Genomic DNA, 18,147 nt, shown 5'->3' on the forward strand with positions numbered 1-18,147 from the left:
GATGGGGATGCTAGTAGGGATTCTAAACCACAGGGAGCTAGTAATGTTTCTTCTGAGAGTGAGGATGCCCCTGGTAGTACACCCATTCTAGAAGACAATTGGGGTTGCTCGGATGAGGAACTATCTGGTATCTGGTATCGACAAGGAGTTTCACAGTACCAGTAGTACCAACTTTGGTATTGATTGTTATATGGGAGATGATGCCTTGCCTCAAAACAGCTTGTTTTGGAGTGAACCCAGGGTGAGCAGGTGCGGAAGAGTTGTAAAGCCACCAGCTAAATTACAGGATTTTGAGTGTGATTAGTTTCTCGGTTTTGTTCCCTCCTTACCTGCTGCTCGCAGTACATTCGTTTATCCATCTGTTCCATTATTGGGAAGGCGATGTGTTGTATTCTTCTTACCTTTTTGTCCATTGTTCACACTGTAGTGTCCTCGTGCCGCTGTCACTGTCACGAGCCATGCCCTGTGCATTATGACGTCTAAGGTTCTCTGTTAGAACCTGGCAGGGATGACCGTTGACAGTGACAGTTGCGGCGAGGAACGACTGAACGAAGACGTACCTTGCTGTCAGGGACTTTATGTTAATAAAACAGTGGAAACTTACCATTGACTCCGCTGCGCTGCATCTTTACAACCAAAGTGCCCCAGGGGCACTCAAAGCTAACACAAACACCCGTTGAACCCCCAGGGCACTTCTGTAATACGGCCCCTGGCGCCCTCCCTCAAACGCTCTCACGCGACTCTCACACTTCCAGAGCAGGCCTGGGACACCAGCTCACCCATCTAGACTGTCACACTGGAGGCAGGCCCAGCCCTGCCTGTGCAGGTCATGATGAACCCCGCCCGCCTCTATGGAATCCAAGCTCATGCGCCCACCCCCAGACTGAGGAGAAGGATGCAGAGCCCAAACACCCTCTTATTACCGCCCTCCACCCCTGTCACCTCGTTACAGAGCCCACCTACCTCCACGTCACAAACAAAGTTAAACGGCGAAGCCTACGGGCTTTGTCATTATTTTCTTCTACTTTCTCTATTTTATTGACCTTGACTTGGCCCCAGCTTGTCTCCGTTGCACTGTTGACACCTCCGCGGTCACGGTTAAGGCGCTGTCTTCTGACTCGTGTCCTCCATGAAGCGCCACCACGCGGGACCTCTCGGCTCTAAGGCAGCACTTTACCCCCTCTGAGGCAGGCGAGCTCTCGTGTCTCCTCCCGCACAGCTCCTCGAGGCAGCCTCTGTTGACTCCTCGGAATGTGAGGCGCTTCATCCACAGACTCCCGCAGAAGGTTCTGGAATCTCGGGGGGTCTGTGGGTGACAGTTGGGCTGGACCACCGGCCTGGAGTCGGAGGGCGCATGTCCCGAGCACCCACGGGGGGCAGACAGCTGCCTCTACCCGCTAAGATGGAAACCGCAAGGGGCCTGGTAAGGTAAGGCCTTGGAGGGGCCCAGGGGTCCCCAAGGGGGGTTCATGTCATGAGGTGTGGGAAGATCCGCTCGTGGGAAGTATATATAACTTGCCTGATTTGTGGGCAGGTGGGGGGACGACAAAACTCTTTCAAGTACAGATAGGGTTGGCAGCTTTGAAAGAGAGAAATACAGTCCATTTATTGTTGATTTAGTAGTCTGCAAATGCCTGGATGTGATACTAAATGATGCTAGATAGGATTTTATACTAAACCGTATGTATTGATTTTAATATAACTTTTCTGCTTTGGTTTACTTTAATTATTAGTCAGGGGCGGTCCAAGAACACGTTTAAAAGTGCTTGCTATATATATTTATATTTGCTTTTTGAAGTATTTACAGATAAGAGCTAAAAATACCGACTTTATATGATTTTTCTTATATTGCTACCAGCCTGGGCATTAAAATACTGGTCGTGACGGTACAAACCAGTTAGGTGACAACCCTAAGTAGAGATATTTAGAAACAGAGGGGCAGATTTACAACTACTGGCGCATCCCTGCATATTAGCAGGGATGCGCCAGTAATTGTGCTCCATGTCTCCGCCACCCATGATGTGCCGCATTTAAAATGCAATTAAATTTTACCTTATAAACGAAAAAAAAAAAAAAAAGAAAGAAAAAGGGAAAAGAAAAGGGAGGCACAAATAAAAACTGTCAACAAGGAATTAAAAAATTATCACAAATTTCTTATAAATAGTGCGCTCAAAAAAGATAATGGCTGGTTTATACAACACTACATTACATACAAAGGAAACCAAACGTGTGGCAAACAATAATTATGTTACAAAGGAAGGGTACAACATATACAGAGTCTTATGTGTCCACTAGACTTTATGAGTCACAGATACGTCGACGGCGTTTCAACCGCTGTCAGAGGTTGCGGTCATCATCAGGACAAGAACAATTCATTGAGCGTCAAAATTATGTAAAATTTAAGCCAAAGCAATCACGTTCTTATTTCGTGTGCTTACAAGAATTTCCGGATTCGAATTATTAAAAGGCGATTACAAGTCCCAAATATTGGGAATGCAACTTGGATTAGTCGTGTAGGATATAAGTTGGATCAAGAGAAAATAGAAATTCAGTCCTCCATCAGGGGCTTGTCAATTGTTAACCCGTCTTAACAACCAGCGGCAAGTCTGTGAGATCCTGCTGCTGCGGTTACTTGAAGTAATTTTGACGCTCAATGAATTGTTCTTGTTTCCTTTGTATGTAATGTATTGTTGTATAAACCAGCCATTATCTTTTTTGAGCGCACTATTTATAATAAATTTGTGATAATTTTTTAATTCCTTGTTGACAGTTTTTATTTGTGCCTCCCTTTTCTTTTCCCTTTTTCTTTCTTTTTCTTTTATAAGGTAACATTTAATTGCAATTGATTATTTCTAAATTGTGATTTGTTATTTGTTTCCTGAACTGTTGTTTGGAATACTAATTTACTACCCCTGGTTCAGGTTGGTGGGTTGCCTCTGTGGTTGTTTATGATAGAATTTAAATGCGGCGCACCAAGGGGCAAAAACGGCACAGATGCGTGATGCTTCTGTGCCGTAAAGGCGGCGCATTGCGACGCAGCTCCAGCAATGCCCTGGGGGGGCATATTCTTCCAATGCTGCGTCAATCCTTACGCCTGCTTCAAGCAGGCGCAGGGTTTTGATGCAGCATTGGCCTAAAAGTGACTGAGTGAAATCTTGTAGATTTCACTCAGCCACTTTTAGGAGGCGTTCCTGCGCCGGAACGCCCCCCCATCGCAGGAACGCCTATATGTGGCGCAGGGCTTTACAACGTGACGCATCACCCAGATGCTTCACGTTGTAAGTACACCGCACCATGGCGCAGGATTTGCGCCACCACTGTGTCACAAAAGTGATGCAACGGCCGCGTAAATGAGGCGCAAGGGGCTTGTAAATCTGCCCCAGAGAGCTGTAGAGTGAGAGACACCCGCACAGGCGGCTAGAAGGGGGAAAATAAAAAATGAGAAAAGTTGTAAATGCGCTGGGGCGGAGACGGAAGAAATTGTAAGCAAGCTACACAGCATGACAGCGAGAGAGAGAGGGAGAGGGTGTGTGGTGCAAAAATAAAAAATGCAAAAACAGCACTTACCTCCAAGACTTGCTGCACAACCTCCTCCTCTCCTTGAAGCTCCAACCTGGGACACAGAAAACTGCATTACCCAATCCTGGCGCTGCTCTCACAGTAGGAGAGAAGCGTCAGGATTGGTGGGAGCGGGGTCAATCAGCGCTCACTAGAGCACTGGAGGCCTGCACTTCCTCTAACCCAGTTTTATACAGCTGGGTTAGAGAAGTTAAATATGCGCATGTCTCGCTGGCCATCTCAAGACGGCCAACCAAAGGGACATTCACACTTTATACACAAATGCAAAGCTCTCTCCTGCCACTCTGCAGCAATTGCCCCACCCCGCCCTCACACTCCGTTCAGGACGGGATGCTAAAAAATAAAATGTCAATAAATGAACTTTATTACCATTTTTTGTCAGCTCAGGGGGTTCTTGGGGGCATTTTGTTCAGCAGGGCAGCTCTAATCCGCTCTCACAGCCCCTGGAAAAGAAAGGTCAGTACCTGAAGAGAAAAAGAGGCAGAAGGGTGGAGAGGAATATGTGAGAGAATGTTAGGAGAGATTGGGAGGGAGACAAAAAGTGAGAGGGGGCATTAAAGAGTGATGACAGGCAGAGAGAGGACAGATAAGGGGAACGTGGAGCTGGGGAAGCTAATGAGGAACAAAACAAGCATTGGCACAGCCAATAGGTCTCACTTTTGGGACCTTATAAGTATTTAGTTATGCAGCATGAGGTATTGAAATTCTGAACCTTGTTATAAAAGTCGTCGTATCATGACGAGTTTGGTATCAGCAGACCGAATATGGCGAGTGCAAGATGTATGAGTATTTTCGTCTTATTTGAGTGACGAGATAACCATGAAATCAGGGAGTCCGTTCTGAACCCTCGGTTTCCATCTTGCGTACTGCAGCCATTTTGTGGTTGCCCTCACATCGGCCGGTGACAGTGGCCGAACGAGTCTCCAAGCACACGTACACTTTAGCTGTCTTCTGAATGACCTGAGCGAGCGACCCTCTTGCCTGAAGCCAAGCTTGTTGAACCAGTCCCTTTCCCGGTAGCTGATCAAGATTACGGATCGAGACACAAAACACCATCAAACCTTTTATTGCACATAACTATGTCCTATCTTGCTCACACCTGTCTCTGCTCCTTTCTTTATGATCCGTTTACGATGGGGATGTGCCCGTTTTTATGGTGGGTTCGATCGACCTGTCTGATGAAGAATGTTGGGTTTGACCAATAATTGATTATGGGCTGGACAAACTGAAGAATGGTCTTGTCATCATGATCCTGCCTTTCCTTTTTTTGTAAAAACACGCGAGTGGTCAACTGTAAATTAGGAACATTTGCCTGAAACATAATATTTGGTATAAAAAGGGATGACTGGGTTTTGTAGACGAGCAGTCTCCTGAGAACATACACCGTGTTGTACTTCTAGGATCTCTGTTACAGGCTGCAGCTAATAAAATTGATCTTTGACGTCACCAAGAAGTACCCCGTGTCTCTGTACTCTAAGACAGGTGGACCCGGAGCCTAGGGCGTTTCCCCTGGCGCCGCTGGGTCATAAATAACCCGGTTCTTCATTTGGCGCCCAATGTGGGGCGACTTCAGCGGTACCGGTCCAAGCCTGAGGTTCGTGAGGAGCTTCGCGTGAAAATTCTGGAGGAAGGCCAGCCACTTCATCGATCCCCGTATGTCGTCGTGGTCCGAAAGTCTTTGCTGGGAGGTTCCCCGCTTTCCGACGGCTACGAAGGACTGCTGCCCTGACTGTCGCCCTGTCTTGGAGCCTCTGATGATTTGTAGAGCGAGATGATAGACGGGTCTTCTGGCGACGTCATCGATACCTCAGTTAAGTATGAGTGGAGCGTCTCCCAGTCCTTAGTTTTTGGGTATCCCCTTGGGATCTTTGATTTGGGACTTGCAAGTACCAAAGCCGAGGGACTTGTGTATTCATGAGACTATCGTATTCGATATTCCCTTGAAGTTTGAAGCTAGACTAGTGAGCGAAGATGCCTGGTCTTAGCAGACTTGGAAGAATATTTTGTTGTGGTCGAAATAGGGATTCCCGATTGGAGGACTCGTGCCCGGTTCCTCCGATTGGAACTCCAATCTATGAGCTCTATGTGAAACATGGCGTGGGCCCCATCACATATAACGAAGTATGGATTCGTTACACGAAAAAGGACGGTGTCCTACAATGGCCCCAATATGGTAGTTTTGACACGGAAATTTTAGACAATCTAGAGGTTAGACTTTTTAAGAAGAAAGCCCGGCCGGCGATGTTTGACTCTTTCCGCCTATGGCGAAAGGAAGCCAAACAGAAAGAAATTAAATTAGCAAAGAAAAATAAAAGAGAAAGGGGTATCTCGATAATGCAAGCTGCAATGCAGTATAAAGATAACGAAGAAGAACAAGCGAGTGAGCAGTTGCACAGGCAACGTAAAATGGCGATTGATAAATGCTATCCAGTTTTGCCGCTTCTTCAGCAAGATGCAGCGAAGGAACTTGAGAAAGACCCTCTAATGTCACATTTGTTGAGCTCGCCACCCCCTTATGCACAGAGTGCTACAGCACCTCCGCAACCTTTAGTTGCGCAGCAACCTCTGGTTGCTTTTCCTCTTGCTATTGCACAGCCGCCAGCTCCTCTTCAGTTGGCTCCTACTCCTCTGGTGCAGCCTCCTCAAGGGCCGCCGTCTTTGCTACCTGTTCCGTCTTTAATTCCTACGACTCTTCCGCCTGTTCTTACTGCCTCTTCTGCTACTGCTCCTACATTAGCTCTTACTCAGTCCGCTCTATCTCCTGTTCTGTCAACTTCTCCTTCTGTCCGACAGAGAATGACGGATACTGTTACTAGTCTCTTTTCTCCTTTCTTTGGGTCATTGAGCACGACCCCCAATTTAGAGCGTACACAGTTGCGTAGCCAACTGCCTGATTCTAGAGAGAAGGGAGTATTGGATCATTTGGCGCATAAATGGGTTACTGACCCTACAAGATATGAGTTAGAGTCTGTTATGGATGTCTTCCGCCAATGGGAAGCTCCGAAGCAGCGGAATGTTTTCGACAAAATGTGTGATTTTCTTTATGAAGAATTGGAGGATGGTGATCTGGGACAAACTCCGCCTGAGTTGTGCCGTGTACGGTTCGAGTTTGCAAACGGCACGATTGTGGGTCCCGACGTTGAAAGAGCGATAGCGACGCTACTTTCGTTTAGGAACGAGTTTCCTTCTCGGTCGTTGTTTGAGCCTGATCCTTCTGTTAGGAGGAAAGTGAGACAATACCCAATGAGAGAAGTTCCTCCTGAATGGAAGGAAGCAGTTCAGGCTGATGCCGCTCACAATATTGCTGCTGTACCAGCACACTTTCAGCGTGTTTGGGTACATGTTCCGTGGAAGCGAGCTGAAGTTCTGGCTCTTAAACAGACTTTGCCAGATCCTCGTAAAAATCCTGCAGGGTACTATAAAGAATTATCACAGACTGCAGACTCATGTGTCATGAATCTAGCTGATATAGACATGTTGTTTGGAAATGTGGTCCCACAACCTTTATGGGTTTTGATTCGGCACACGGACCATGCGCAGGAGTTAGGTGATACCTGGGTCAATATTAGTGCTGCGGATGCGCGACAAGTTGGTGGTGCTAAACCGGAGCCTGTAGTTGCAGAACTTCCTGGTAGGATCATTGCGTACATGAAGACTTTAATGCCTGCTATGCGAGTAAACTGGGACAAATTGTCTGCATGTAAGCAAAAGAAAGATGAAACTGTGCCCGATTTCTTCACTAGGTTTGAAGAAACATTTATTGACCACAGTGGTCAAGACATGAGTACTGAAGGTGGTCAACGGTTGTTTGTTGATAAGTTCATGCATAATTTGCTTCCCGAGTTATGTACCAAGTTGAAGGATTCCGAGAGTTCGTGGGCTGTTTCATCATCGGCACAGATATTGGCTACTGCACAATACTATGAAAATAGGGATAAGGATGAGAAGGATAGGGCAGACAAAAAGACCAAAGAGCTAAAGACGAAGGTTCTTTTACAGCAAGCGTATCCGCCCCGAAGTAACCAGCGTGACTATCAGAAGCCTCCGCAGTTTCAGCGAAACTCGCAAAGGTTCGAGCCTCTTCAACAACGTTTTCCTGTAGGCCTTAATCAATGTGCATATTGCAAAGAAGAGGGTCATTTTAAGAGTAGTTGCCCTGTTTTGTCGCAGCGTATGAATGGCGTTACTAGCGTAAGAGGTCGGAGTGTTCCACAAGCTCCTAGAGGTAGAGGACGTGGAGGGTTTCCCCAGAACACGCATTCCTTTCCTCCACAAAATTCAATGAATAGTTTTGATCAGCAGAATCACACGTCTGGTAGGACGACTCAGTACTATGCTGACGACTACTATGTCGAAGGTGGGAATATGGAGGGTAATGATTGCTAGGACAGCCATAGACAAAGAGAGGGAGTCGTTTCAGTTACAGTAGATCAGAGTGGACCTTATGTTGAGGTGATTACATCAGGTGTGTCAGAGCCTTTTCTGTTGGATACTGGTGCTACCAAGAGTTCTATTATGCACTCTAAACTCCCTGGCGCACCTTTGTCTGGCGAGACGAATGTTTCAGTAGGTTTTTCTGGCGCCCCGGTTAGGAACCCGATTTCTAGTCCTATATCTCTTTCTGTTGGACCTTGTGAATTCGAAGCACCCCTTATTCTGACGACAGGTTGTGGTGAGAACTTGTTGGGATTGGATCTGTTGAAAAGATTGTACGCAACATTGTATTGCTCTCCTTCGGGAGTACAACTTACATTAGGTAAGGAAGTGGTCTCCCCGATGTATTTCTCAAAGGATAAACTTCCGACAGAATTGTCTTCTCTCCCTGATATTCTTTGGGCTACTGGTCCTAATGATGTGGGCCTATTGGAGATACCGCCATATGTTGTGACGTTGAAAGCAAATGTTAAAATGCCACGTATTCCCCAATACAAGATCTCTAGTGAAGGTGAAAGAGCGTTGCTAGCGATCATTCATGACCTGATTGAGAAAGATGTAATTGGAGAAACGAGAGGTAATGTGTGCAATAGTCCGGTTTTGCCTGTTCTAAAAAGGACTGATTCCTCACAACCACCTGTATATAGGTTCGTGATCGATCTTCGCGAGGTGAATAAGATTGTAGTTCCGCAATTTCCTGTTGTTCCAGATATTACTGCCTTACTGACCAGGATTCCAGCTTCAGCCACGTGGTTTTCGGTGATTGATTTGAAGAATGCTTTCTTCAGCATCCCGATTGCCGAGGAGGGTAGGGATATCTTTGGCTTCTCTTCAGGAGGCCGAAGCTTCCGGTTTAGGAGAGCTCCTCAAGGCTATTGCGAGAGTCCTTTTTATCTATAGTCAGGCTTTAAAAACACAGCTTGATACGATTGCTTTACCTAATGGTGCTGCTCTTCTCCAGTACGTTGATGATTTATTAGTCGCTGCCGATACTGAGGAGATTTGTAAGGAAGCTACATTGCTGTTGTTACGTTATTTGTCGATTTCCATCACAAAGTGTCTCTTTCGAAGTTGCAGTATTGTCGACAAGAAGTGACCTACTTAGGTCATCTCTTATCGAAGGAGGGAAGAAGACTGACTCCAGAAAGAATTCAAGCAATTGCAAAAATGAGTGTGCATACTACACAAAGAGAAGTGCGTGCTTTCTTGGGTATTATGTCATATTGCAGACAATGGATACCGAATTTTTCTTTGCTGGCCAAACCTCTGGTGACATTAACTTGTAAAGATACACCGAATCCCCTCCCGTGGTCTGACGACTGCCAGAAAAGTTTTTCTGAATTGCGCGATGCACTGTGTTCGGCTCCTGTGTTGGGTACTCCCGACTACAGTAAGCCTTTTACGCTTTATGTTCACGAGAGAGAGGGTTGCGCGTTGTCAGTGTTGACACAGCCTTTTGGGGACAAGCAGCATCCATGCGCGTATTTCTCGTCGACCTTGGATCCGGTAGCTAGAGCGTTGCCGAGTTGTTTGAGAGCCACAGCGGCAGCAGCTGTTTCTATTCGACAGTCTGCTGGGTTAGTGATGAATAATATGTTAATTGTAATGGTTCCTCATGCAGTGGATACCTTGTTAAATAAGACTAAGACACAGCACTTAACTAGTGCTCGACTGTCCGATTATGAGTTGACACTTTTAGCGAGTCATGTGCACATAAAGAGATGCAACACGTTGAATCCAGCTATGTTGTTGCCGATTGTAGCAGAGACAGATGTTTCTGAACAGCATGATTGCTTTCTCAGGACAGAGGAGGAAACGAAACGGAGAGTGGATCTTAGGGACACTCCTCTTGAGAAGTGTGATGGTACCTTATGGGTGGATGGTCCATGCTTCAAGCTTCCAAATGGTGATAAGACTGCGGCATATGCTGTCACAACTTTACAGACGGTTGTTGAAGCTGCACGTATCCTACCTAATTCAGCTCAAGCAGCAGAGCTGATTGCACTTACGAGAGCGTGTGTATTATCAAAAGGAAAGAAAGTGACTATATATACGGACAGCCAGTATGCGTTTGATGTGGCTCATAGTTTTGGACGATTGTGGAAGGAACGTGGTTTCCTCACTTCTCATGGAACCAAAATTCAGCATGGTCAGTTGGTGAATGAGCTTCTTGAGTCACTCACCTTGCCGTTGAAAGTTGCGATTGTGAAATGCAGTGCACATAAGAAGGTTACTGACGACATTGGTCGCGGTAATGCGTTTGCTGCTGAGGTTGCGAAAGAAACAGCGAGGGATGTGATGAGTCGAATGTATGTTGCGGGCCCTGCAAGATGGATTGGTGACGTTGAAATGTGTGAAGATACAATAGAGAGTGTGAAGTCTATCCAAGCTGAAGCTACAGAGAAAGAGTTGAGTGTGTGGAGAGAGAGTACGGGTAAATTAGACGCGAATGGTTGTTGGGTTGAGTTGCCGGAGCATCAGCGATGGTTGTTACCCGATGCGTACGTGCTTGCAGTGGTTACAATGGCGCATGGAATGGCTCATATCAGTGTGACAGGGATCTGTAAGTTGTTGGCTCCAGTATGGCACAGTACTGGAATTCCTAAGTGTGCAGAGAATGTGGTCAAGAATTGTATGGTTTGCCTGAAATACAATCCTAGCAAGGGAACTCCAACTCCAGCTGGTCATTTTGCGCCTCCCACGTATCCGTTCGAGGTTTTGCAGCTAGATTTCATCCACATGGAGAGGTGCAACAATTTGAAATATGTACTCGTGGTTGTTTGTGCCTTCTCAAGATGGGTAGAAGCTTACCCCCTAAAAGATAATACTGCCTTGTCCACAGCTAAAGCACTTGTCAAGGAGTTTTTCCCTAGGTATGGTTTGCCGAGAATGGTCTGGAGTGATAATGGGAGTGAATTTGTGGGTCAAGTGATGAAGAGAGTGTGTGAAGGGTTAGGAATCTACCAAAAATTCCACGCTGCAAATCACCCCCAATCAGCTGGTCTAGTGGAGTGCTATAATGGCACCCTCAAATTGAAGTTGGCCAAGATACAAGCGAGCTCTGGTCTTAATTGGCCTGATGCTTTGCCATTAGCACTTTTGTCGACTAGGATGACTGTGCATTCACGAGTGGGAATTTTTGGTCGCCCGGCAAACATATGGGGAGTACCGAGGCCGACGAAATTTAGCGAGATTGAACACCCTGTATTGCTTGACTATCTGCATGATTTGACGGCTAAATTGCGTGTCTTACACCAACAGGTTCATGATACACTGCCTCAGGCTTCTGAAGATCCAGGGCATGCAATCGATCCCGGATCGTGGGTGCTGATCAAGAACTTTCAGCGGACAAAGAACGATCAGCCCCGCTGGACCGGTCCATACTTGGTGCTTTTATCTACGAGAACTGCAGTACGAGTGCAAGGGAAGAAAAACTGGATCCACGGCGTACATTGTAAGAGGGTTCCTCTGCCTCTACCGTACGACCAGTGGGTCCAGGAAGGCATTCCTGATTCTGAGACCGAAACTGTGCCTCGTTTTCTGCCTATTAGCGATTCGCGATTAATTGGGACAAGTTCTGAGCGTGAAAGTGATGATCTTTTGCAAGAGGCCGTGCCACCATCAGTACGGCTGGACACTACCGAACCTGAACTCTTATTCTGCAATCACACAGCGCCCGGCAAAAACCGTTATAATTTGCGACCAAGAGTCATGGGACTAATAAAATAAAAACCCTTTTCTTTATTATTTTTGAACGATCAGCTCTCCCATCTGAGAAACTGTTTTGACCGATTTTTGTTTTTCGAACCGCCATCCGGGTTCAGCTGTAGGGTCGCGGCGTCAAGTCTTTGGAGTGCAAGCCGAAGACACAAGGTCGACGGTTCTGGCTGGTCCTAGGGCATTCCCTGGACTGACAGACGCATTCCTAGGCACGGAACACCCTACCTCCGCGAGCAGCAAGGTTAGAGGATGGAGTTTTTCGAGATGGAGAGACCTGTTGAAGAAACAAACTTTAGAGCCAAAATATGTGAAATAATGAGTAGAAAATGTTTTTTAATTTTGTGCGTTTTCATGTTGCTTAGCTTAATGATGTTTTTAATGGGATATGTTATATTCTCTTTTCAAGTGACGTTTGCACCCACTACACAACCCACACCTTCTTCTACTGTTTCTTCGCATTCTTTTCATCCTCTGCCTGAACATGAGACCGTTAGAAGATTGGAATTCGTTAATAACTCTTTCGTTCAGCTTCTGCACCAACATCAATTAGTAGTGAACACGACTAACTGTTGGGTGTGTGGTCTTATGCCTCATACTACTGATAAAGGTATTCCTTATCTAGTCCTGCCATTTAGCTACAATGGTTCTGTATGGGCGTACCGAACGATGTTCATCTACGCTCGCGAAGTCCACCCCCTACGTTCTGTAGAGTATAATCCAAAGAATAGTGCTCTAGTTAAGGGAATAGTCGATATGATTAAGGGAGCTAGTTCCTATGAGACTATCCCGAAAGATGAGACACTAGCTTATATTGGATGGAACGTCAATGGAAACGCATATGGAGCTAGTCTGAGTAAGAACCAGCAAGCGAAAAGATCCTCTCCGATTTGGATTGTACCCCATCAGGGTCATCTTTGTCTGCAAGGTAATGGCAAGAATCCGAGAGCTCAGTTAGGGAGTAGTATCTGCACTGAGACGTATGTTTTTTCCTCCCAGACCTCCCCATCGTTCCTAGCAGCTAAGGGTACCTATTTCATCTGTTATGATAGAGCATACACATGGTTGCCCCCTGATTTCTCAGGCACATGTTTTGTCTCGTTCCTGTTGCCTCCCACCTACACAGCCGCGGCAGATTACCACAAGACAAGAGTAGTCAGAGGTGTCTTCAGTAAGGAAGATACCGCAGGAGACGAATTGGGAGATTTCTTGAAGGGTTTTCTACCGTTTTGGGGACCTATGGTGAACAGTAGGAACATACGAAAATTGACGAGAGTGGTTGAGTCCACCGTAGTTGAAACTGCCGGTGCCCTTAGTAACTTGACTGCTGAGCTCCAGTAGGATCGTCTTATGACTCTCCAGAACAGAGTTGCGTTAGATGTCATACTTGCAGATCGAGGTAGGGTATGTAAAGTGATCCAATAAAGTTGCTGTGTTTTCATTCCAGACAATGTTCCGACAGTGTACCAGGCCATTTCCAAACTGCAAAAAATCTCCGAATCTATACACGTGGAGAAAGGGGATTGGTCGTTGATGGGATGGTTCTGGGAACTGTTATCCACGTGGGGATGGAAGATTCTGATGGTAATTGGGGTGATCTTAGCCATCCTTTTCCTGCTCTGTCTTTGTGTACAGTGTGCTCCTGCTATATGTGGTCTCTGTGCTACATCATGCGTAAGGAAACCCCTATCAAGAGACGTGCTAAGTAATAGGATGATGCTACAGCAACATCTTGATGATCTGATGAGTATAGACCTGGACTCAGACTGACATGGGTTTAGGTTATTGCCTATGTAAGGGCAAAAGGAGGGTCTGAGGTATTGAAATTCTATCAAAACAAAGGGAGAGGTAGGGTAGTGGGATACTCTTACACCCCAGTATCAATGAAATAAACAAAACAAGAGTATTCGATGGCAATGATAGAGACCATCAATAGGGAGCAGATCAACGACTTCACTTAAGGCGTTATATTTTGAAAGAAAGCCCTCACTCACCACCTAGTGATGACATGCTTCATCATCGGGCCCCACAGAGGGGATCTAGCATCCCCTCTGTGTGCTGCGACGCCAGATCTACTGCGGAGCGGGTTGGTGGGTAAGGACAGTGCTGTGCAAAGAATTATAAGTGAGTGTTGTGAAGTTAAAAATAAAGTCTGTAGTGTATCAAAATTAATTTATTAGGATCACTAAGGACTTAGAGATAAAAATGATGTGTAGGAAATACGTCCACAATTAATTTAGTGGTAGTTTCCTAAGTCAGTCGACATGTTTCAGCCACGAAACGGTGTAAATTTACCTGGCATTCTTCAGGACTTGGTGTAAATAAACCCTGGCGGTATGGACTCGCTAAGGTCCACCCTTACCTAGGGGCGTGAGAGTGAAAATTAATCGTGAAAAAAGTGCAAAAAATTAGAAAGAAAAGCTATCTTTCTAATAACTCCTGGTTTAGGAGGCTTCCAATTTTGGTTTCTGCACCTGTTGGGAAATGAAAAGACAAGGACAAACATAAAGACAGAACAAACAATCAGTTGTATTGATGGTTGCCTTATAGCAGTCCAGTGTGCTCCAGTTGGTGGTATCGAAGACATCCTGTGGTTAGATAACGGTATAGTTAACACCACCTAGGTCCCCAGCGAAAAGATCATTATAAGTAACGTGTGCTAAGTGCTATACGTGCTATGTACAACGCGTGCTATTTACAAGGAGTTGTGAGTAAAAACGCTATCAACCTAAAATGTCGGCGCGATAAACAATCATGCTGACAGTTAAAACAAGGGTAATTTCTCACTTTGGTAGTGTGTAAATTTCACACCATGGGTCACAGGAGGGGGGTGGAGGCGTAATTGGCACACCCTACAGTTTGTCAAGAAATGAAATAGAGTAAGAACAGGCAATTGTGCGACTCAGATCGGTACTTAGCTCAAATATGTGCGGAACAGTTTCTGCTTGAAGTACTCACGCCCTCGACGCTCGGCACCCGTGGATTACCTACAGCGACCCTCCGCTGGACCCTGAAGATGTCTACTCAGGGCAGCGAGGCAGTTAAGTAAACACCATGGAGTCCTGCTTCCGGGTGGGGGCGGCCGGTCTGCGTCAGCGCGTGACGGAGCGCGTGACGGAGGACCAATCCGTGTGTCCCAGCGTCAAGTGTATTCCGCCAATCGGAATAGACGGCGTCGTTGTCAATGGCAACACGCGAGTGAGGCTGTGTGGTTATTGCGGAGGCCCGCAAATAATTAACATGCAGCCATGGCGATTGTTACAAGATTGGGGTAATGTACTAAAAGTGAAGGTTGGTATTGGTACCTTCAAGGGAATTTCGTGAGACGATATCGGTCACAGTTCTTTCTTCCCAAATACTAGAGGCGTGTTGGCCAATCGGAATAGGCGGCGTCGTTGTCAATGGCAACACGCGAGTGAGGCTGTATGGTTATTGCGGAGGTCCGCAGATATTTAACATGCAGCCATAGCGTTTATTACAAGATTGGGGTAATGTAATGAAAGTGAAGGTTGGTATCGATGCCTTCAAGGGTGTTTATTCCCAGATACTAGAGGTGTGTTGGCCATTGCAAGACTAAGGATGGTTAGAGGGGTGAGATATTGATAGTTACACTCCAGACACGATCTATCATATTGAGCCACCATCCAGGTTTAATTCAGGACAGAGTTCCATGGGATATCATCATTCAACCCCCGGAGGTTGGTCCCAAGTCTATAGACCCATCTTTGTTCTTTTTCGAACAGTCTGCGATTTATGTTATTACCACTGTCAATGTGCTCGATTATTGTCCAGTGTAAATCATTGGTAGTGTGATTCATGTCCAAGAAATGTCTACTCATTTTGGTGGTGGTTTTTTTGCATCGAATGTTCGAGCGATGCTCACAGATTCTCTGTTTCACCTTCCTCCCCGTCATGCCCACGTACCGCAAGTCACAGGGGCACGTGATGAGGTAGACCACATTAGTTGTATTACAGTTCGTGTGTTCTCGTTGAATCCAAGTTCTACCTGGTTCGAGTTCCAACGTGTTTGTGTGGGTAGTCAGGTGGCAGACACTACAGTTGGAACATGGGTAATGTCCCACCACTTTCGGGAGTCCCCAGACATCAGTTACTGACCTAGGAGTTTCTGTAATTGTTGGTTTTGGTCGTGTGTGGACCAGGGCGTCTTTGACGCTTCTACTTTTTTTGAAAGAAAACAAAGGCCTTTCCCAGGTTTTGTTTGTGCTAGTAAGAATTCTCCAGTTCTTATTAATTGATTTCTTCATTAAGTTGGATAAAGTGCTATATGTTGTTACGCAGGTCAGAGGGATATCTTTATCAACATGAATCTTGTCCTCCAAAAGGGCCTCCCTGGGCTGGTTGCGCGCTCTTTTGTAACCCTTGTTAAGGGTTGCAGTCGGGTATCCTCTGGCCTTCAGTTTGAGGGATAGTTCTGCTGATTGATCCTTAAAATCACTTAATTCAGAACAATTGCGTCTAAGACGTAAAAATTGACCGTACGGCAGGTTTTCTTTCAACGGTCGCGGATGAAAGCTGGTGTATTCAAGGAGATTGTTTCTTGCGGTCGGCTTGTGGTATGTCTTGGTTGTGAGTTTAGTTCCAGAAATCTGGATAGTCACATCCAAAAACGTTGCCTCAATCTTACTGGTTGCGTGAGTGAACCTCAGGTTGGGGTCAAGGCTATTGATCCAGAGTAAGAATGTCTGGAGATTTTCTTCATCGCCTGTCCATAGGACGAGGACGTCGTCAATGTAGCGGCGCCATAGTTGTATCCACTGATGAAAGGGGCTGGTGGTGGGTAGGATATATTTGGACTCGAAGTCAGCCACATACAGGCCAGCCACGCTCGGGGCAAAGGTACTACCCATCGAGGTTCCAGTACATTGGAGGTAGAGACTGCCTAGGTAGGAAAAGAAATTTTCTTTGAGAGCCAAAGTTGCACACTCTAAGATGAATTTTTTAGAGGCTTGATGGGTCCAGTTAACGGAGTCTAGAGCTTCACCCAGGACCTTGATGGTGTCATCCTGGGGAATGCTGGTATACAGACTCTCAATATCGAGTGTTACGAGAGTGACAGTATTTTCAGCGAAGCTAAGGCTCTCTAGTAGCTGGAGAAGGCTCTTTGTGTCTTTTAGATAGGTTGGGGTACTCTGTACCAGTGGCTTCAAGTAGAAATCGCAGAAGCGTGACAGGGGTTCAAGTAAGGAGCCTATTCCGGAGACGATTGGGCGTCCGGGAGGTGGCATCCGATTTTTGTGAGTTTTAGGGAGGGTATAGAAATAAGGGACAATGCTCTCATTTATATTAAGGAAGTCAGCTTCATTCTTTGAGATCTGTCCGTCCTCCTCAGCTCTCCTCACTAGTACAGAGATCCGTGATTTTAGATCCTCAGTAGGGTCAGTCAGCAAGGGTTTGTAGTTTTTCCGATCATCGAGAAGTAATTTACATGCTTTCTCATAATCAATCGTGTTCTGTATAACTAGGCCACCACCCTTGTCCGCGGGTTTTATGGTTATGCTTTGATCATTTTTTAGAGTCTGTAAAGCTTGATATTCACCAGTGGTGAAGTTATTGAAAGATTTTGGGTCTTGACAATTTTCAAGGTCGTGGAATACGGCCTGTTCGAAGGCAGTGATGGCCGCAGGAACAGTATGTGGTGGGGGATTGAAGGTGGAATTTAATCTCAAGCCAGTATCACCATTGCGTAAAGCCTCATTCGGATCTTCTTTTCCTTCAAAGAAGGCCTTGAGTTTAAGTTTTCTAAAAAATGCGCCCAGCTCACAATGGAGTCTGAACTTGTCTGGTCGGCATGTAGGAATGAAGCCTAGTCCCTTTTCTAGAACCTTGGTTTCCGTGGGAGAAAGTATTTTATCGGACAGATTTGTAATTAGGCTTAGGTGCCGCTCGGTCCCGGTTGTTGTTCCTTGTTGCGGGTGTGGTTGCTCACCATGTCCGTGTTCTCCCATGACACTTGATTTGGCGTTCTTCTTCTTCCTCTTCCTCTCCTGCCCATCCCTAAAAAAGGCTGGTGGTATTGAGGGTTGAAATTATTTGGCGGCATAAAAGCCGGGTTCCATCCCATCATGGGGTAGGGTGGTTGTTGGAAAGGGAACTGTTGTCCCATGTCCATCATTTGTTGAGGCATCGGCCAGCCTTGAGGTTGATTGTGAAATGGAGGGTGTCCTCTGTTGTTTCGATTCCCTCTGTTTCCTCTCCTCTTTCCTTGCTTGTAGGAGCCAGTGCTTGAGCCACTACTGATGGAGGAATCCGCATCCGATTGGGCACTGTTGGATGCTTTTCTCACGGGTGGTGTAAAGGAGACCGCTGAGTATGGATAAGTTTTTTCAAAATCGAATTTATCTAGGTCCTTCTGGAATTTGGCGACCTTGGCTTGTAGTAAATTTTCTTTATATTCGT

At 46.1% G+C, this 18,147-nt stretch overlaps 1 protein-coding gene across 2 annotated transcripts in view; it reads left to right on the forward strand.

Annotated features, from left to right (window-relative positions):
- The first annotated feature begins 1,281 nt into the window (after nt 1-1,281).
- LOC144828423 (alanine aminotransferase 2) overlaps nt 1,282-18,147 on the forward strand; it is a 690,396-nt gene continuing 673,530 nt past the window's right edge. The window contains exon 1 of one of the 2 annotated variants that reach the window (XM_078686552.1): nt 1,282-1,428. In XM_078686552.1, the coding sequence (XP_078542678.1) occupies nt 1,355-1,428 (74 nt within the window). In that variant the 5' untranslated portion in view covers nt 1,282-1,354. The remainder of the gene's footprint in view (nt 1,429-18,147) is intronic. The other variant, XM_078686556.1, reaches the window with a different exon arrangement.

The sequence above is a fragment of the Lissotriton helveticus genome, chromosome 4_1, assembly GCF_964261635.1.
Source record: "Lissotriton helveticus chromosome 4_1, aLisHel1.1, whole genome shotgun sequence".
In the NCBI taxonomy this organism is placed as follows: Eukaryota; Metazoa; Chordata; class Amphibia; order Caudata; family Salamandridae; genus Lissotriton; species Lissotriton helveticus.